The following is a 22,725-nucleotide window of genomic DNA, read 5'->3' on the forward strand; positions in this document are numbered from 1 at the left end:
TTTGATTCCTGTGTTTACATGAGATGTAGAATCTGGATTAAAGATTGTTTTTATTTATGTATATGTACATATGTGTAGTGCTGTGTGTGTGTGTGTTTAATACAATTTACTTTACAAATTTGGTCCTTCATCTAGTACAACTTATTAAAGAAATATTTTCAGCCATTCAATTTGGGGGAGAACTTAGTTATGTAGTATTTTTTCATATTCCTCCTGAAGGAGGTGTCATTCTTTGGAGAAGAGAAAGATCTTAAATTTTCCTTCTCCACATGTATTTAGGTGTTTACTCAGTGGTATCTTGCACAATTCCTCCTGTCAGACATGTTAGTGAATTCTGGCTCATTGCTATAAAGAATTTCCAGTTTCACCTATATAATCTTCCTTGCATGTGGGGCAGGTTATGCAGTATATTACATTCTGCGTCTTGCAGTTCACATCTGCATTTACTTTGAATAAGTGACCACTCTTAAATTTCATTTGTTTGTCTCCCTCTATATATTTGTAGGTGGGGTTACTGCAGATCCCACATCTACCATCTCTGCACTCTTTTACAAAGAATTCAGTTTTAGTTTCTGATGAGAATTTCACTCTTGTTAGTTATTTCTTCAGGTTTTTGTCTTGCTATCTACTGAATTTTATGCAATATTTGTTTAATATGTTTTCCATTTCGGTGCTTTGTATGACTATTGGTAGTTTTGAATGTATGATTTGAAACATGTTGGTAACCCCAAGTTTGTGTGTGTTTATGAAAGGGATAATGTTTTCTTTGTTTTTCGTTTTGGGGGTTCTGAGTTGTGTGATGACCAGTTTCATTGCTCTTGAGACTCCATTTTTTATTAGTTTTAAGTGGGTATTTTTGTTCTAGTAGGAAGATTTTAAGTTCATTTAGTCTTATTTGGCGTGTTTGTGAGTCAGTTACTATGCTGCTTATGCATCTTGCCATACTATATGGGATGGTTCTTTTTATGTGGGATGGGTGGCAGGAGTAGAAATTCAAATATTGGTGTGTGTCGGTTTTTTGTAGTGGATGTCTGTTGTGATGATGGAGTTGTGTATCTTGATGTTGATATCTAGGAAGGGAAGTTCGTTGTGGCTGGTATCTATTGTGAAGTTGATAGATGGGTGCAGTGTGTTGAGGATGTTGTGGAATGTTCGTAGATCTTCTTCTGATCTGTTCCAAAAGATTAAGCCGTCATCGAGGTAGTGTTTCCACTTTTTCTTGATGTCTTCTCTGAAGTCGTGTTCGAAGACTTTCCCTATTTCATCGTATAGTTTGTTCTCAAGGAAACTCATCACCAGGTTGGCATATACATATATATACATACACACACACACATATCTCTCTCTATATAAACGGCAGTTTGTCTGTCTGTGTGTCTGTCAGGTTGTACCCTCACCCTGACCACGGCTTTCAACCGATTCTGATGAAACTTGACATACACATAGCCCAATGTCATAATTCAAAACTAACGCAGCGAAAATTTGGAAAAGTTCCACCAGTTCTGAAAAAATCGATAAATTCGACATGGGGTCGAGAATCTAAGCTTTTTATATGCAACACATTTTCTGTTGTAGTTTTCGCAACTTGCAATCGATTTTCACCAAACTCATGGTGAAGCTTAATGTTACCCCAAGAAACTTAATTCTGCCGTTAGTTTTCCATGCAATACCTTACCATCAGAAAAAATCGATAAAATCATGCTATTTTGGGAAATCGCGTTCAAATTCAAGATGACATATTTTCGACAATATCTTTCACAAATTGGCAGGAATTTTTTTTGAAATTCACAGCGAGCATCATGTCTGCTCCAAGGAGCTATATGATCCTTTTTATTCCAATAGGATACTTTATTACTGGAAAAAATCGGTTAATGAAATCATATGTGGCACACATAGCAAACCGATTTGTGTATTAAACACAAACCACAGACTGTCTAGGGGACGCAACTCGACCTTTTTTAACTCTCGGAACACGTGGGGTAAGTATCCCAAAATGTATAAAAATGTACAAAAACGGCAAAAAAGCGGGCAGCAATGTGAGTGACAACAACGAAAAAGTCAAAAGTGACCAAACTAAACAAAAATATACACCTATCACCAGCCCAACAATAAGGAAAAGGAATAATAGAAATAGGAAGGTCATCTGGTTTACGCCCCTTACTCACCCGAGGTGGCCTTCAATATAGGTAAATATTTCCTAGCACTGATAGATAGACATTTTCCAGTTAACCATGCTTATAGGAAACTCTTCAATAGACACAATTTAAAAATTAGTTTTAGTTCAACTACCAATTTTAAAAACATAATCAATCATAACATACAAAAAACACAAGAAGAAAACAGCTGTTCATGCAGGAATAAAGAATTGTGCCCGCTAAATGGAGCTTGCATGTCCAAGACCATCATATATGAAGCTACCGTAAACTCTATAACACTAAAGACACCGTTTCGACGAAGAAATACGTGGGCCTGACAGAGGGTAATTTCAAGGCCAGGTTCAATAACCACACTTTGAGCTTTAGGCACTGGAACAAAAGAAAAGCGACACAATTATCCAATCATATTGGTCTTTAAGAGATAAAGGTGTCGATTATAACATACAATGGAAGATTTTGGCCAGATGTAAGCCCTATACTAACGGCAGCGGAAGGTGCGGTTTTATGCGACATGGAGAGATGGCTTATCTGGAAAAGCAGCTTAGACCCTACCACATGTCTAAATACAAGGACAGAGCTTTTCGGATCATGCCCACATGTGACTAAATTTCTGTTACGTTTTTGGTCCCCTAAAGAAAACGGATAGAACTGCTTTCTGTGTTATGTCCCAAGAAGATTTATATATTTTTATATATTTTTATGTATTTTTATATAATTTTTATGACGAAAAATGCGAGCGATGTATAAGTACGCAGGCAAAGCAGAGTTATAACAGAGTAATTTCCCTTCATTTGTAACGGTATTTTTTCATAACGTTTTCAAATAGCCAGATAACCGAAGAGATGGTGTTGTGGATTTCCACTTCGGCATCTGAAACTCAGAGTTTTATCTTGACTACCGAGTAATGTAACATATTGTATAGATATATATATATATATATATATATATATATATATATACATATATATATATAGATATATATATATATATATATACATATATATATATATATATATATATATATATATTATATATATATATATATATACATATATATATATATATATATATACATATATATATATATATATATATACATATATATATATATATATATATATATATATATATATATATATATACATATATATATATATATACATATATATATATATACATATATATATATATATACATATATACATATATATATATATATATACATATATATATATATATATATACATATATATATATTTATATATATACATATATATATATATATATATATATATATATATATATATATATATATATATATATATATATACATATACATATATATATACATATACATATATATATATACATATACATATATATATTACATATATATATATATATATATATATATATATATATACATATATATATACATATACATATACATATACATATATATATACATACATATATATATATATATATATACATATACATATGTATATATATATACACAAATATGAGAGAGAATCCACTATGTCGACGCTCTTACTCTAGAGATAGATCCGCAAGGGTCAACCACTAAGAATTGTTCTCAAGAAAAATTTAGCACACTAAGAACGTAAGCGAGCAGGACAAATGAAAAATAACAAAAATATAGATTAACCACATACAATTGTTTCGCTGTAAATAAATTATGCAATTTTACTTCATAATTTACTTACAAATTGCATAATTTAACAGTGAAACAATTGTATGGGGTTAATCTATATTTTTATTATTTTTTCATTTGTCCTGCTCGCTTATGTTCTTAGTGTGCTAAATTTTTCTTGAGAACAATTCTTAGTGGTTGAGACCCTTGCATAAGAGCATCCACATAGTGGATTCTCTCTCATATTTGTGCATTAATAATATCTACTGAATCTCAGTCTTTTATGCGCTAGACCACTGGTGTTTAAATTGATGTTATTAAATTAATATCCAATTTTTTCACCCTCATTTTGGCATATATATATATATATATATAATGTATATGTATGTACACACACACACACACACACACATATATATGAATGTATGCATGTATATATGTATATATCTGCACATATATATGTATATATATGGCTGTATATAGTTAGTTTCTAAACTAAATATATGAACTATATTTGGAATACAAGATAATATAACGGTTTTTACACATGAATATTATGGATTATTGCAGAAGAATAACCAAGACTCTCATCAAAAGCAGTAATTTTTAATTTTTAATTTATCTTTCAAAAAAACACCATTTTATAATTTTACTTCAAATTAAAAAAAAAAACTACCATTTGATATGTTATACAGAATTCAAATTTTATATCTGTATATATAAATGCTTACCAATATAGGATTTCATTATAGGGACAACTCTTCTGTGAAACGATCGTAAGATGCTTTAAATAATTAATTCAAAACTTTTAAACTGTCATATACATTATATATTTATACTTATACATATTTACATATATTTTTATACATATTTATATTTATTTATTTATAGATTTTTTTATACAACAATTATTTTTCACACATATATCTTTCTGAGGAGTTTTTGATATTGATTTCCTAATATAATATATTATTAAAGCATATATATGTGTATGTATATTATATATATATATGTATATATGTGTATGTATATATATATATGCATGTGTATATATATATATATATATATATATATATTATAGATAAGAAAGTTTGTTTGGTAAAGCACGTGGGTGAATATATAAGAAAATAGTAAAGAGTGAAAAAACGACAGAAGGCTTAAATGTTAAAAAATATATAGTCTTGGTGGCAGCTGAAAACATAATTTATGTCATTAAATGCTCGGGCTGCCACCAAGACTACGTGGGGTCCACGGGACTATCACTCAGACGTAGATGCACACTGCATCGACAACAGATTGCATTCCCAGAATATAGAATGATACCTTTTAGTGAACACATTGAGAAATGCGCAAAGCAACTACAACCACAATTTTTAATCTTTCTATTTTACCAATGTACTTTCGGATCATCATCACAAATTAGACTAAATAAGGAAACATTCTTCATTGAAAAGTACAAACCCAGACTCAACTATCCGAACTCAATAATACAGAGAAATTCACACTAAAGGAAAAAAAATTTTTTAAGTGATTATCTCCCTTACACCGGAAGAAATCACTCACTACTTTCCCTTATTTAGAACTCTCCTTAGCAAAAATACAAGGATTACGTTATTAAAAATAAACATTAAGTCACAAGAAATTTGAAGAGCTAACTGCGAAACCGGTATTTCTTTAAAAATTATAAAATTATGTCATTTTAGGAAAGGAAAAAAATTTTTCCCATATTCTCCAGACATTTTGACGCAAATATATATATTTTTAACATTTAAGCCTTCTGTCGTTTTTTCACTCTTTACTATTTTCTTATATATATATATATATATATATATATTATTAGTGAATGGAATAAATGGAGTTGAACGAAGATTGTACAGAATACCTTTTATTACATCTACACATGTTTCGAAGGCCACAAATTTCCAAATTCTGTTTAAATAAGAGTACCGTATTGCGGCTTTCTTCGGTTAAACCTTTGAATAATCTGTTACAAGAAAATTCATCTTCTATTTCAACAATACATATATATATATATATATATATATATATATATATATATATACATATACATGTATATGTATAGATATGATGTATATCTCAGTCACAGCAAATTAGAGACCCAGATGTCTGTCAGATACCTCTGAGTAACCATCTATCTATGTGGTCAGAAAATATTTGTAATATTTCAATTCTACAAACTATACAGTCCAATTGAAATTGAGACAAAAATCAGAGAAAGGAACTTTATTAATAAATTCCAACCCAAGCTAAATAAAATATAATGCTAATACTTAGAGGTACTATTTCTACTGCTACGACCACTAACAACAACAACAAAACTAATGATGCTCATGATGACGATAGCTGTAAACTACCAGTCAAGTCAAGAGAAAAGTCAGTAAAAATAATCTTATTTTGGGGTTTAAAGTTCTGTAGCATTCTCTGATATCCTCACTGTTTGAGAGACACGGCAGGAATGATCTCGTTTGAGATTACAGCCATCTTTGGCCGAGCTGTTCCTGTTGTGTCCACTGAATTGATTGGTTGACATGAGGTGCGATTTGTCCCTACTTATTTCGCGCCACTGGCCAAAGCCAACCAATCACGGCCTTTGGTTAAGGTCCCTTCTCCTAGGCTCTGTTGAGCCACCTTACTTGTATATAAGGGAGTGTTCTCAGTATACTTGGGTCTTTGGTTCTAGTCCTTCTAAGGACTAACCTCTGGCCACAGAGCTACTCAACATGTTCCAGTTCCAGTGAGAGACGATCAACCACGACGACGCTAATGTACATCAGCAACAGAGCGCCTTCTATCTCCGCCACCGTCGTCACCATCATTGTACCAACTTCAAGTCGTCTCTACCATCGTCACCATCACCATCGTCCACTTCAGACATGTCCACACCAACTTCACAGATCCATGCTGTTAGAGTGAATCCCTTCACCAAGTAAAAACAGTCCATCCAAAGAATTCTATATTAGGAGAACCAGCTCAGCGATTGAGACCACAACCACGGCTCGACATATTCACCCAACCGGTCTCCCCCCCGAGACGCATCTTGATATTGAACTCTTACATACCGTGTATCTTATGAACTGTAAACCAATTTTCATCATTAACTCTATGCTCTGTACTTTCTGTGTCACGCATTCACCCTTATTGTATCTGTCACACACACGAACACACAGACACAAACACGTGTTGCATGCACACATACACAACACTTGCTAGCGCTCACAACCTTCTAACCTTAACACCATTGTAAATAAAGTCTTATCTATCTCTCAAACAGTGGAACGGCTCGTCGTCTTTCATCTATATTCTGTTGGCACTGCATTGTATAAATTGTATTTATGGCTTATCTTATTTCGTTAGGGATGCGACCATCGCCAACCTCCACATACGGTCATATTTCCTACAGTTCTATTACCACAGCTTCTTCTACCATCACCACTACCACCACCACCACCAACAACAACAACAACAACAACAACAATGATAATAATAATAAAGGAGATGATAATGATGATGATTGAAATATAAAAATCCCTGGAAAATGTTGTTTACAACATTTCTAGAAAGAGCCCTACAATTACTGCCTTGGTCAGGGTCAAAATACAGGTCTCTTGACATGCTCAACAAACTGTGACACCTAAACCAAACACCAATCAACACCAAATTTAGTAAAATCACACACTGAATGGACAGAATACATTTTGAAAAAAATGACATTCTGGAGTCTATACAAATGTATTTAAGGCACAGAGTTCCAGTTTGCTTGACTGGTAAAATCACTCTAGTAAGGGCATCCAGTTACAAAAAGAAATGTTTTCAATAAACGCCATCTTATCTTTCTAGTATGCAAAATTGATTATAAAACATTAAAAATGAAAGAAAAACAAAATGCTGAGAATACCATGAATTTAATGCTATCATTTTTACTCATAGTAAATTTTCTTTTCAGGCACTGTTGTTGTAACTGTTGAAGTGACTGGAAACAATTTCCCTAAATTAATTTTAGTGGGAGATATACTGAAATATATAAAAGTAGTAGATAATCCTTCTTGTACTAATACTGCATCATGTAACAAGTTTGATTTGGTTACCATAAAAGAAATTGACAGAGAAAAAGTTCCGGTATGTACAAAACTTCTTGAAATAATTTCCACATGCTGACATTAATAAATAATGAAAATGAAATAAAATGAATAAAAAACAAAACAGCATTGTTGATAAGGGCATTTTCATTTATCTTTATTTATAAAACTTGTAGTCACTCAGTTGAAAATGGGATGAGACATAAAATGATAAAAAGTTCATTGGTTAATTGAGAATATAGGCCCATTTGAGAGCACACTGTCTGAGAGTGGTGGTAGACTAAAGTAAACACAGAAGGTTTTGCACTTGGTGACTATAAATGAAATGGGGAGGAAAGGGAATTTTGTACAAAATTTAGTCATGTCGACTGAAAAGTGTCAGATATGAGAATTCTTGGACATTAGTATAGATTTTCTTGATAACAAATGAGAAATCTCAGGTGCAATATCTTGCAGATTGTATGAAGTCACAAGTGAAAATCAAGTGTGAAGATTTCAGCTTTCCCTTGAATTGAGTTACAGTTTGAATAATTGCAGCAACAGCCTGGACCTTGCTAAAAGCATCTAAATATCCAGAAACTGGTTTAAAATCGAGCAGCATGTTATGTTTACTATTTCAAAAAGCAGACTGTGTTTTTATCATGATACCAGTGATAGAGGGATAATTACCAGTTGAGCATTGGGGTTGATGTAATCGGTTAGCCACCTTTCCCCTAAAATTTCAGGGCTTGTGTCTACAGTAGAAAGAATTATGTATGATACTGGTATATGCATTATTTCTTTGTGGCTTTTATTGAGAATTTTGATTATATTTACAGAGGAGTTTTCATTTGTTTTAAGTAATGTTTGACAGTTGCAAAAAGTATGGTGGGAAGATGAATAAAGTTAATGTTTTGTTAGAATATTTGAAAATGTGAGGCTGAGGAGATAAAAAGAGGCAGAGAAGGAGTGCTTAAAGGAAGCATATCTGGGGAGGAAGGATTTCAAAATCTGTTTTGTTTGAAGTATAGGGTAAGTTAAGTTGGATGAGGTACTTTTAGCCAACTTGGTGAGAATCAGAGAGTGTGATATTATTAACAATGACATAGAGAGAATATAACTTGATAATTGGGAGAAGAGTATTGTTGAATTAAGGTTTTGCTTATATTTTGCCTGTATCAGACATATATACTATTATTTATGTATTTATAATAAAACATTAATTTCTTGAATAAGAACATAATTCTTTGTATCATTTTTCAGAACGGATTTGTTTTGTTTACTCCTGAGTTTATGGTAAGAATATATACTTCTAATACTTAACTTTTTATGATTGGCTTAGTTGACACATAAATTGAAAGCTGAATTCCTTATATTTAATTCCAAATGTATGTATAGCTTTAATATAATCAGAAAATAATGGGAGAATATGTGATTGTAACTTCATTTAAATTGAAAGAAACTCAATTGGGAATCTGGTCTCATATTTTCTCCTTTAAAATTTTAGAAACCTTAAGTTATTTGAAAACTATCATAAATCTATCAGCAGAAAAACCACCTAGTGAACAGTTTTCTGCTAGCCATTATGATAATGATATGCTTTTCGTTTGTGTGTTCATTCATTTTTATAACTGTTTTTCCATGCTGGTGTGCATAAGGTAAACTGGTTATTGAAGCAATATCTTTTAGCTGAATGTTTTTCCAGATTCTAATTCTTACATATTTTTCAAGGAATCTCATATGTCACATGACTTTGAAGGCATGAAGCAAGTAGAGAAATGCCAAAAAGAATACTGCTTGGATGTTGTGACTTTCAATTAAGCAAGTGCAGATGTAAATAAACTGAGACACACACACACACACACACACACACACACACACACACACACGTGCATGCATGTATACACTCACACACACATTCATGCACATAACTGGTTTCTTTCAGTTTCTGATTACTGAATCCACTCCCAAAATTTTGATTGGCTCAGGGTGATAGTAGAAGATACTTGCCCAAGGTATCATGCAAAACTACTCAGTTAGGAAGTTGACTTCTGAACTGCTTGACTATGTTTGCCCAATATATATATACTATCTGTGACTAAGTTTGCAGGTTGAAGTTTGAACTACGTAGTTGTCTCAGATGCTGCTCTTTAGTATCCTACATTAGTATTTTTTCATAATTTGCAAGACTGATGGATGGCAGTTATAACATAAACCTAATACTATAGGTCACCAATTTTTAGTGAGGAATGTCACCGAAGCAAAAGAGTTCTATGTTTCAAGAAGTTCAGAAGGCATAATCTTTTTTCCCACATAATAATTTATTTTTACATTTTTAATGAACACTGAACAAAGTGCATATGAAGAAATATTTTCCTCTTGTGAATGTTAATGAACATCAACTATTTGTTTAAGAATATGTGTGTAGCAAGACATGATTTAATCTGGCATAACTTACGACATAATTTAAATTGGGTATTTCACCGACTGTAGGATGAATACAGATAAACGCCAGAAAAGGATGCATAGGTTTGAATAAGAACAATGTTAAAGAAGCATAGCTGAATTATAATAAAGACACTAGGACTGTCAAAATTGACAAAGCCTTAAGCTGGTTATAAGAACTGTAATAACATTTCAGCAGGAATACTAAAAGTACAGACAGAGCTGTCTACTTTACCAAAGTTTCCAAATTAGTTATAAACAGTGAACAAGACTTCAGCTGATATATTGTGAAAGCTGCTAGGTTGGGCTAATCAGCCAAGTTTCCAAACAGGTTATAAAAATGGGTAAAACAAAACAGGTATATTGTAAAAGCCACTAAGGTTGCTAGGCAAGTTAAAATTGATAAATCAATGACTACATCTTGTTGACTTGAAGTATCAATAGCAATGAGGTGTTTTCGTCTTGCTGGTCCAACAGCAACGTACTGTTGAGCAGTAGTTGCCACATATATCCTTCCACAATCAGAAGTAAATTGATGAAATTGGCAAAACACAACTGTGCTATGTTGCCACAACAAAATAATGCCAACATGTCTCACTACATTAGTTATGGAAATAGCTCAATTAGAAACAAATTGAGATTAGATAAGACACAGTTCAGTTTTGTGCCAGGGAAAAGTATTATGGATACTTTGTTCCTAATGAGACACTTGCAAGAGAAAGCTTAACTAAAAAAGTAAGCCACTGTACTGTCATCAACATAGAGAAAAAGTTTCTTGCTCTGTAATCAGATGACCACTAAGAAAGCTAGGCGAATGGCTTGGAAGATCCATACTAACTATGTAAAGAAATGCTGTCAGTAAGGTAAAAGTTAACACTTTGTAGAGTTATGTATATATATATAAATATATATATATATATGTATATCATCATCATCATCATCATCTTCACATTTCTTTGAGCTGTGCAAATAATACCGAACTGAGTTGGTGCTTCAATTTAAGTACCTAATTCAACTGAATCTCAATATGTATATATATATATATTCTTTGCATCTCACTGTTGCCATTGTTTTTGATTGAAATCATTTGTTTACATCTTTCTGGAAAATTATGACCAGCTTTGTTAGAAAACTGTTGTTCTTTTTTTAATTTCTGTTCTGTTGTTGCTTGTAGATTTTTAATCACTAATTTCTAAACTTGAGTACACCATTGAAAAATAGAGTGGAGTATTGCCATCCATTTCTCCTTTCTTTCAATGCCTCCTTGGATCTTTCTACTCCTGCAGGGGGTTGGTACTGCATAGTTTAGGAACCACTGGTTTAACCAATACATTAAACAAGTGTTCAGTTAGTGAAATAATTAGATATTTAACCAATTGACTAAGAATAAAGAAGTGGAATTAAACCTGTGCATATGTTGTTCTTATTTGTGTATTGACTCTCCCAAGATACAACTAAATATATATTGAAAAGTAATATTTGTTGCCACTTCAACATGACTTTTTCTCTATGAATTGGTGTTACTACCATTTTTAACCCCAAGAACAGCCATGTTGAAGTGGTGACAAACATTACTTCTCAGTACAGTTACTACTTTCATGTCTTATAGAGATTTTCTAATTAGATATTTTGCTTGTGAAATATATATTATTCAAATTCAATTTGTAAATTTGTCTTATGATAAAATAAGCAGCAATGATAAAATAAGAATCAACAATTTATTTTGTAATGAGTTCATACAAATGATTGCAAAAGTGTTGAGTCATCTTATGTAATGCTTTTTTGTGATGTAAAAGCAGTTTTGCAATGTAAAAGTAGAACTCATGTCTTTGAAATTTTATGGAATTATAACATTTGAATATCTGTTTTTTAAATTCAGGATGGCTCAGTAGGTGGTTTATGTGCCTTAATAATTCTTGATGAAAATGATAATGTTCCAGTTTTCGGAAGTCAATGCTATAAAGCAACAATACCAGAGGTAAGAATTTGACATTTTCTTTCAAAAGATTCTCTCTCGTTCTTTCTCCCTCTCTCTTTCTAATGCTTCATGGAAATGAAGTATTGAACATGACTGCAGAAGGCATAAGAATACTTGAAAGAAATGAGATGCGCATGCATGCTCTACTGGATGTATTAATGTGCTTGTATGACAAAGTGCATATGTGCTGAGAGATAAATTGGGTAAAAGATGTACCAGATGTGGTGTACAAAAGAGAAGACTGCTGATATGGTCTTGTGATGGGTATGGATGAGCACAGCTGCATAAAGAAGTACAGACTGTTGAATGTGGATGGAACTTATGAAAGAAGACGATTCAGGAAAACATGAAATGAAGTAGTGAAGACCAGTGTCAGGTTGTTGAACCTTGCATAAAAGACTGAGCTGATTAGAGATTCAGTGTGCACAAGAAACCTTACCCATCTCATAAAAACAAAATGAGGTATGGAAAGCGCATTGTTAATGCCTGTACCACTGCACCCATCTGTACCTGTCACAACTCATCTTTGCAACACCCATCATACATTCAACCTTCTAACTATGGCCCAAATTCTTCAGCGGAACTACCCATATTCTACCCTTCCTTTTCTGCTACTAGATATCCCTCCCCTAGGAGCCACATCTGTTGTCATCCACCCAACACTCTCAACATCATCCCTTATCATTTTATTTTCTAGGGAATGCCCATTTCCCCTTAACACCTCATATCTACCATCAATGCCCCACAGTTTTGTCCCTCAATGTATCCACCCCTACATGCCTTTCACTTTCATATCTGCTTCTGTGTAGCTTCTTTTTCTCCCATATAATATCTCCCTATTTCTCATCTATATACAGTTTTATTATACCGTTGCTCTCCATGTCCCATTTTTACATATTTCCACCTATCATCACCTTCTCTCTGATCCACTCCTATTTTCCGTTATCCTCCCCATAAACCTGAGATTCACTATTGACCACATCTCCATCCACATTGACAACTCACTGCATTCCCCTCTATCCCCATCTCTAACTGTCTATCACTCTCCTTTCACACTCTCACGAATCTATCCACCCAGAAATCTTTGATTCTCTGTTCTTATTCCCTCTCCTTCTTATAACTTGAGAGTATGTCCTGACCCCTCATCTCCACTGTCTTTTCTCCCTTTGCAGATGGGATAAACACATACCTCCTCTGCAGCAAGACACCTTTTTCTGTCCCTCTATCTTGTCTTTTAACAACTGGAACAAAGACACCTCCTTCAGCACTGTACCTAAATCTTTCGAGGGGTCTTGTCTTGTGAGTTACTGGTGACCATAGAAACCATGCCAAAGTAGACATTGGAGCTAGGCTTAGTCATTTGGTACAGTGCCATTGAACTGTCCAACTCATGCTGGCATAGAATACTGATGCACCCTTAGCAATACTCTACCATCTCATTTAAATTGTGATCCCTGTACCTTGAGGGTATAGCCTGACATTTCACTACCATCTCTCTTCTATTCTGTTTTGCACTCTCACCCTCTTGCTCACTTCCACACACTCTCTCATTCTTGATCATGCACTCTCTCTCTCTCTCTCTCTCTCCCTCTCTATTGGGTAACAATACATCTCTTCTACAGCAAGACAGCTGTTTCTATCCCTTTGTTACACTGTAACCTCTCATCACCTGGCACAAGGCTACATCAAACGATCTTTGTCCTGCAAGTTACTTGGTTACTCTCCAGTGCTGGTACTTCCACTCCACACTGTAATGTGGATGATACTTGGAAGGGCATTCAACTGTAAAAACCATGCCAAAAGAGGCACTGGTGCCACAAAAAAAAAACACTCAGTTCACTCTGTAAGATTGTTGGTGTTAGGAAGCACATCAAACCATAAAAATCCTGCCCAAATATACAGTGAAGCCTGGTATATTTTTCTGCCTACCCAGCCCCTTTCAAATCGTCCAATGCATGCTAGCATCGAGAATGGATGTTAGATGATGATGATAATGTATGTATGTATGTATGTATATGTATGTATATGTATGTATGTATATGTATGTATGTATGTATGTATGTATGTATGTATGTATGTATGTATGTATGTATGTATGTATGTATGTATCAAGGCATGTTAACACATTGGATGCCAGAACTGGCTAGGTACCATAACATGACGTTTACAGTGAGGTAGACAACAATGAGGTATCATGTGTTAGTGTATGCTGTAGATATGAAGATATGTAAGTGCCAAATCCAATTTGAACAGTAGGTTTCAAGTATGGTATAGGTGTAAAAAGAACACAAAGGGGGCTAAAATTTACTACGCCTGTTTAAGGAGAATTCTATGGATGCATTTATAGATTATATCAGCATAAATCCACCATCTTCAGGCGAAAGTTTTAAACAGGTATAAACAGGTAAGCTGAAACACAAATTTAGATGCCACAAATCCAGAAAGTTGGCTGAACTAGGCAATGAGGACATAATATAATGTAACTCATATAGTTTCGAGGTCGTTAAATTAAGTACCACTTGCATATTGACAGGCCCCCTCCCTAAAAATTTTGGGCTTTGTGCCTTGAGTAGAAAAGAATATGATTTAACCCACCTTGGATTTTCTAAAAAGCTATTTGTTTCCTTTGAGGAAAATTTTTCCCTCATTGAGTAAACATTACCAATACACATAGGATAAGAATTTCTTTTTCAACCTTATCAAATCTAAAATGCATTATAGCTGGTATAAATCAGTGAAATATCAAAAAAACCATTTCAATAAAGATAGCATCAATAATAATGATAAAAATAATCATAATAATAATAATAAACATCCTGATGCAATACTAGGCACTGGTTTTCATGGTTTCTGATCTTAACATATTGGAAGTGTTATCATGTACATGTGTTGTCATAGTATAAAAGATAGTCTACTACAAAAAAAAACACAGATTTGCTTGTCACTTCTTTGACCTTAACCAGTTGAGCATGTCCCTTAGTGGCTGATGATATATGCATCTCTGATTATGAGTAAAAGTAGTGGGGATGCATCATAGCCATGTGCAGAGAGGAATTCTCTGGGGTTTAAATAATTTCCCTCTGGAAACATGGGTGTTTCTTTCAACATCCTTAAACAACCCTTATTCAGGGGCCTTTTGAGTAGGATGAGTTACTTGACCTGAAGAAAATTCTAACTGGGTCTCAACTGCAAGGTTATGCACTGGTTATCTTGTCATGTTGCATACATATGGTTATGATACATGTGCCTAGTGTACTCTTATCAGACAGGTAGTCATAATAGGTATACTTGGCTTTGTACATTTTATCTCACTGTCACTTAGATAGTATGCAGTGCTCTCTCATTCAATAATAATAATAATAATAATAATAATAATAATAATAATAATAATAATAGTATGGAGCAACGAAAAAGAGTTTAATGCTGAGGCTGACTGGATAGAACGTGAGAATTTGAGACTGGATGAACTTGAAGAACAGAAATGGGAAGCAATAGGAATAGAGGAGCTAAGGTGTGTCCTTAGGAAGGCTCATAAATGGAAAACCCCAGGACTGGATCGGATCCCTAACTTTTGGCTGAATTGTTTGACAGAGGTACACGAAAATCTCGCTGCATCTCTGTCTGATGTCATTCAGAACCCAGAGCAAATACCTGCTTGGCTGACTGAAGGAACCACCTACCTATTACCTAAAACCGAAGACACAAAAAACCCAAAGAATTACCGGCCAATAACATGTCTCAACACCACCTACAAAATCCTCACATCCATAATAACGGAGAGAATGTACGCTTTCCTTGAACAAAACTCTATCCTTCCACAAGCTCAAAAAGGTTGTAAAAGAAACTCTTATGGGTGCAAAGACCAATTGCTCATAAACAGAATGATTGTAGAGAATTGCCGGAGCAAAAACAAATACCTGAGTATGGCATGGATAGACTACAGGAAAGCGTATGACAGTGTCCCACATAAATGGATACTCAAGGCCCTTGAGATATACAAGATCTCTCCTGTCGTCTCAAAATTCTTAGAGAATAGCATGACCATGTGGAACACACGTCTCTTTCTAAGCCATAGTAATGGGATGAGCCAGTCCAACAGCATCAACATCAAACGAGGCATCTTTCAAGGTGACTCCCTCTCTCCATTACTTTTTTGCATGGCACTGATCCCACTCTCAAACGAATTGGATAGTACCAGATATGGGTACAAAGTTTTTAGTAAGTTAATAAACCACCTTTTCTATATGGATGACCTAAAGCTGTTTGCCAGGAATGACCAAGAGTTAGAAGGGCTGCTAACAACTGTTAAAGAGTTTAGCAATGATATCGGAATGGATTTTGGCCTTGATAAGTGTGCTAAAGCAACTTTTGTAAGAGGCAAGCTCAGGCAAACAGCTTCTGTTAAATTAGATATTGACACTACCATCAAGGAACTTGACCCACAAGAAAGTTACAAATACCTAGGAATCAATGAAGGAGATGGTATACATCATGCTACTATGAAGGAAAAAATAAGAAAGGAATACTATAGGAGAATAAGGCTTGTACTGAAGACTGAACTCAACTCCAAAAATTGCATTGAGGCCATTAATACCCTGGCGCTTCCAGTAGTCCAGTACAGTTTTAACATCATTAACTGGAACCTTACGGAACTCCAACGCTTTGACAGGGAGACAAGAAAATTACTGACATCCAAGAGCATGCACCACCCTAAGGCAGATGTAGACCGCCTGTACCTACCTAGAAGCAGCGGGGGGAGAGGAATGATGCAATTAGAGCTGTAGGAATGAACAGGTACCTATCTAGTACAAAGGACTGGATGCTGTGACTTGTGTGCGAATACGAAAGCAGCAAAAAGCTGCATTCTATTGTCAAGGAAGCCTATATGTTTGAAAGGGAACTAGACATTAACCTTGAATCAGATGAAGAGCTGGAAACCACTGCTACCAAGCAAGCAAAGCGAATCAAGCAGACTGCAAAAAAGAACGGGCAGAATCAAATTGAGAGGCGGTGGAGCCAGAAGCCCCTGCATGGACAATATATTCTCCGAAGCCAAAATGCTGATGTAGACCAAGCAACAACCCATCAGTGGCTGAAGAGTTCTGGATCGAAAGCAGAAACTGAAGGCTTCATAATGGCAGCACAAGATCAAAGCTTGTTTACCAGAAATTACTGGGCTAACGTTCTCCGAAACGGTACTGACCCTAAATGCAGATTCTGCGACACATTTGACGAAACGATAGACCATCTCGTTTCAGGATGTCCTGTGCTGACACCAAACGAATACAAAAATCGCCACGATAGGGTAGGACAGTATATACATTGGAAGATATGTAAATACTACAAATTCGACACTCCTGCTAACTGGTATGAACACCATCCTCAGCCAGTTGTTGAAGGTAAGGATGTCACCATCCTCTGAGATTTTCCAGTCAACACTGACAGAACGATCAAGGCTAATCGACCAGACATAATTGTTAAAGACAGGGAAGAAAATACCTGCAGACTAAGAGAGGTAAGTGTCCCCACTGATAAAAATGTATCTGTAAAGGAATTTGACAAACTTAGTAAATATAAGGACCTGGAAATCGAAATACAAAAGATGTGGAATCTTAAAACAAAAACTGTTCCTGTTATTGTAGGTGCCCTAGATATGATAAAAAAGGGATGTCAGAAACACCTAGACAATATCCCTGGAGAACCATGTCTCAAGGAAATCCAAAAGATTGTGCTAACAAGTACTGCCCACATCCTTAGAAAAACTCTATCAATGTAAATGTTTGTGTTTGTATTACATGGAGATATTTCTCTACTTCCCCTCCCCAAGCTTTCAGCTATATTTCAACAACTCTTAACCTTCACTTGCCCTAGGGCGCTGGGTGTACCCCGGCAAGTGATTGCATCAAACATGCAGATTAAAAGTAAATGATAATGATAATGATAATAATAATAAAGTAAAGGGATACAGAGAATGTATATTAGGAGTATTAGAATCTGACAAAGTACTACCTACAGAAATGGAAGTGAAAATTGAGAAGGAGTACAATAGAAGGGTGAGGAAGCTAAGGAACTGAAAACGAAATGGTCTGAATCTAGAGAAAGCTGTAAATACTTGGGCAATATCATTACTTGGATATTCAGCAGCTTTTGTAGATTGGACAAGATCTGAATTAGCAAAGTAAAATGTGTTTGAACAATTGGTTGGTGGGTGGGGACAAAAGTTTTTGCATGGCAAATATGTGACCTGTTATGAACAAGCTGATGTAGACCAGAAGCACATGCATCAGTGGTTATGGCACTCAGGGCTAAAGGCACAGAGTGAAAGCTTTATCCTGGCTGCTCAAGATCAAAGCTTATTGACCCAGAATTTCCAAGCCAATGTGATGTGAACAATCTGGTGTCTTTATTTTAAGGGCCTACAAATGTATGTAGTGAGTCTCTTTACCCTAGGTGTCAGGAAGACACTTAGCAAGAAACAAACCAAATTAAAAGAAGTTAATAGTAATAATAATAATGATAATAATAATGATGATGATGATGATGATGATGATGATGATGATGATGATGATAAGGGGGCGGTGGTGGTGGTAGAGAATTGCTACCAAAGCTCTCAAACAGTATAAAAACTAACAACATAATCATGATATTTAATGTTGCTCTTAGACAGATCATAAGAAATGAGAGAAATGACTTTACAACCTTAAATAACCTCATCTCTTCCACTGCTAAAGTTGTAACTGCTCGATTAAGTATCAAGATGACACAGAAAAGGACCAACCATGTCACTAGACCTTTTGAGTGGAAAGTAGCAATACAAAAAAGAGATTGAATTTTTGTAGGTGGACGCATCAGTTCTGGATGAACTTGCTAACGGAGTAAACAAGCTAGAAAAATCAAGCAAAAATATAAAATCAAAAGATTTTATAAACCTCCCTAGGAACTAGTGAAACAACCAAGGAGCTAGTGAAACAACGAATACAACTGAAAGCCCAATGACTCAGAAGGCATGACAAAAGAATCAAATTTTATTGACAGAACAAAGTATTCAAGACGGATGCAAAGAAATTTTATAGGGAAACTGGCAGATTAAGACAGAAGTAAAGGAGCCACCTAAGACTAAGGAAATGGCAGAGTTCTGGAAGAAGATATGTTGAAGTGCATAAATGGGAGGCAACAATAGTAGAAGAGCTAAGATGTGTTCTTAGAAAGTCTCAGAAATGGAAAACCTCAAGACTGGATCAGATCCCTAACTTCTGGCTGAATTGTTTGACAGAAATACACCAAACTTTCACTGCATCCCTCACTGATGTCATCCAGAACCCAGAGCAAATACCAGCCTGGTTGACTGAAGGAATAACATGCCTTCTACCAAAAACTGAAGACAACAAAATTCCAAACTACCAACCTATCTCAGCATCACCAACATATCTCAGCATCACCTACAAGATTCTCACATCCATACTAACTGAAAGAATATACACTTTCCTGGAACAGAACTCTATTCTTCCACAAGCTCAAAAAAGTTGCAAAAGAAATTCTTACGGATGCAAAGATCAATTACTCATAAATAAAATGATTGTAGAAAATTGCTGGAGCAACAAGAACCTGAGTATGGCATGGATAGACAACAGGATGGCATTTGATAGTGTGCCACGTAATTGGCCAATCAAGGTCCTTGAGATATACAAGATCTCTCCTGTCATCTCCAAATTCTTACAAGGTAGCATGGCTAAGTGGAATACACGTCTCCTAAACCATAGTAATGGTATGAACCAATCTAACATCAACATCAAACGAGACATCTTTCAAGGTGACTCCTTCTCCTCATAATTCTTTTGCATGGTTCTAACCCCAGTCTTGAACTGAGTAACACCAGGTATGGGTTCAAAATGTAAATTATCTGTTTTATATGGATGATCTGAAGCTAGATGATGAATAGCTAGTAGGGCTGTTAAGAACTGTTAAAGAGTTAAACAATGACATCAGGACGGATTTTGGCCTTGATAAGTGTGATAAAGCAACTTTGGTAAGAGGCAAGCTCAAGCAAACAGCTTCTATTAAATTAGATACTAACACTACCATCAAGGAGCTTGACTCACAAGAAAGCTATAAAGACCTGGGGATAAATGAAGGAGATGTTATACAACATGCTGCTATGAAGGAAAAAATATGAAAGGAGTATTACATAAGAATACAACTCATACTACAAACTGAACTCAACTCCAAAAATCGCATCAAAGCCATGACACTTCCAATAGTCCAATACAGTTTTAACATCATTAATTGGAATCTTACAGAGCTCCAATGCCTGGACAGGAAGACAGGAAAACTACGAACTAATAAAAACATGCACCACCCAAGAGCAGATGTTGATTGTTTGTACCTACCTAGAAGTATTGAGGAAAGAGGAATGATGCCAGTAAGACCTCCACAATAGCAATGAACAAGTACTTATCTGGTACAGAGGACTGGATGCTGTAGCTTGTGTGCAAACATGAAAGCAGCACAAAAATCACATTCTGTTGTCAAGGAAGCTTGAAAATTCACAAGGGAACGTGGCATTAACCCTGAATTAGATGAAGAACTTGAAACCAATGTCACAAAGAAAGCAAAACAGATCAAATAGACTGCTAAAAAAAGACAGGCAGAAACAAACTGAAGAGCACTGGAACCAGAAGCCTCCACATGAATAGCATATACTTTGAAGCCTAAATGTTGATGTAGACCAAGTAGCAACCCATCGGTGGCTGAGAAGCTCAGGACTGAAAGCAAAGACTGAAGGTTTCATATTGGTGGCACAAGATGAAAGCTTGCTAACTACCAGGCTAATGTTCTTCAAAACGGTTCTGACCTTAAATGCAGATTCTGCAATGCATTTGATGAAACAATAGACCATCTTGTCTCAGGATGTCCTGTGCTGACACCAAAATGAATACAAAATCACCATGATAGGGTAGGACAGTATTTACATTGGAAAATATGTAAACACTACAAAATCAGCACTCCTGCTTAGTGGTATGAACATCAGCTTGAGCAAGTTGTTGAAGGTAAAAATGTCACTATCCTCTGGATGACCAGACATAGTCATTAAAGACAGCGAAGAAAATACTTGTAGCCGAATATATGTTCTACTGATGAAAATATATCTGTAAAGGAATTTGACAAATTAAATAAATATAAGGACCTGGAAATTGAAATACATAAGATGTGGCATCTTAAAGCAAGAACTGTTCTTGTTATTGTGGGTGCCCAAAGTATGATAAGAAAGAGATGTCAGAAACATCTAGATAATATCCCAGGAAAACCATGTCTCAGAGAAATCCAAAAGATTGTGCTGACAAGTACTGCCCACATCCTTAGAAAAACCCTATCAATTTAAATGTATGTGCTGTATTACATGAAGATATTTTGCTACTGCTCCTGCCACTTACCCTCCCCAAGCTTTCAGTCATACTATGATACCTCTTATCCTTCACTTGCCCTAGGATGCTGGTTGTGTCTTGGAAAGAGATTGTAACAAACCTGCAGATAAAAAGTAAATAATAATAATAATAATAATAATAATAATAATAATAATAATAATGATAATAATAATAATAATAAGAGGAGACACCGGGGACGTTTAAGATGTAAGAAGGAAAATACAGAGCTCCGAAATCTATCCACAAACATCGAAAACAAGGACACCCTATGGAGCCAAAGATTTACTAACAAAGAATTGGACTATATCCGAGTAAGTAATACGAATTGAAATTTATTACTATTTTCGAAACGAAATGATGCATTTTGACTTGATATTATCTCCACCTCTAACACAACACATGTAAACATGCGTGGAACAACACGATCATCCCCGACCTCAAACACCATGTACAAAGGAACTACGAAGAAATTAAATGCCACCGATACTATTCAACCCAAGAATAACAATCGAGCGGTACGTACATTAAACCTACAACAAAAAATGTATGAAAAACTACATGTGCGAAATAATGTGACAACAGAAATAAACGGACCGGTACCCTACGAAAATGACGACCGTCAAAATAATGGGCTGGACGTTGTACCTCATGTCCCGCAATTAAAACCCAAAAGACGTAAATGGACACGTGAGGAATACATTTCTATCTTACGCGCATACTTCACAGCAATGCTCTACCCACAAAATGAAAATACAACAACACATACATATAAAATATGGAAGGAAAATAATAGAAATATAGACTTGGATACAGCAATGAACCCTAATAAATTAGCTAACGTACGAAGATACATTCTCAAAGCCAAAAAAATATCAGAAATAGAAATAGAACATTTAAAAGAAAAAATACACCAGGAAAATGTAGATAGAAGCCACACAACAATGCCCAATAATATAAACACTGAAACTGTAAAACACGAAGACAAACGCAACAT

The 22,725-nt window shown here is 35.0% G+C and overlaps 1 protein-coding gene across 2 annotated transcripts in view; it reads left to right on the forward strand.

The window, feature by feature from the left end:
- The window catches only part of LOC115225143 (protocadherin gamma-A1-like), a 98,259-nt gene that overhangs the window by 12,516 nt on the left and 63,018 nt on the right, over positions 1–22,725 (forward strand). For both annotated transcript variants that reach the window (XM_036515021.1, XM_036515026.1), the window contains exons 4-6: positions 7,775–7,947; positions 9,150–9,182; positions 12,211–12,309. In XM_036515021.1, the coding sequence (XP_036370914.1) occupies positions 7,775–7,947; positions 9,150–9,182; positions 12,211–12,309 (305 nt within the window). The remainder of the gene's footprint in view (positions 1–7,774; positions 7,948–9,149; positions 9,183–12,210; positions 12,310–22,725) is intronic.

This window comes from Octopus sinensis, linkage group LG2 (assembly GCF_006345805.1).
Source record: "Octopus sinensis linkage group LG2, ASM634580v1, whole genome shotgun sequence".
Classification (NCBI taxonomy): Eukaryota; Metazoa; Mollusca; class Cephalopoda; order Octopoda; family Octopodidae; genus Octopus; species Octopus sinensis.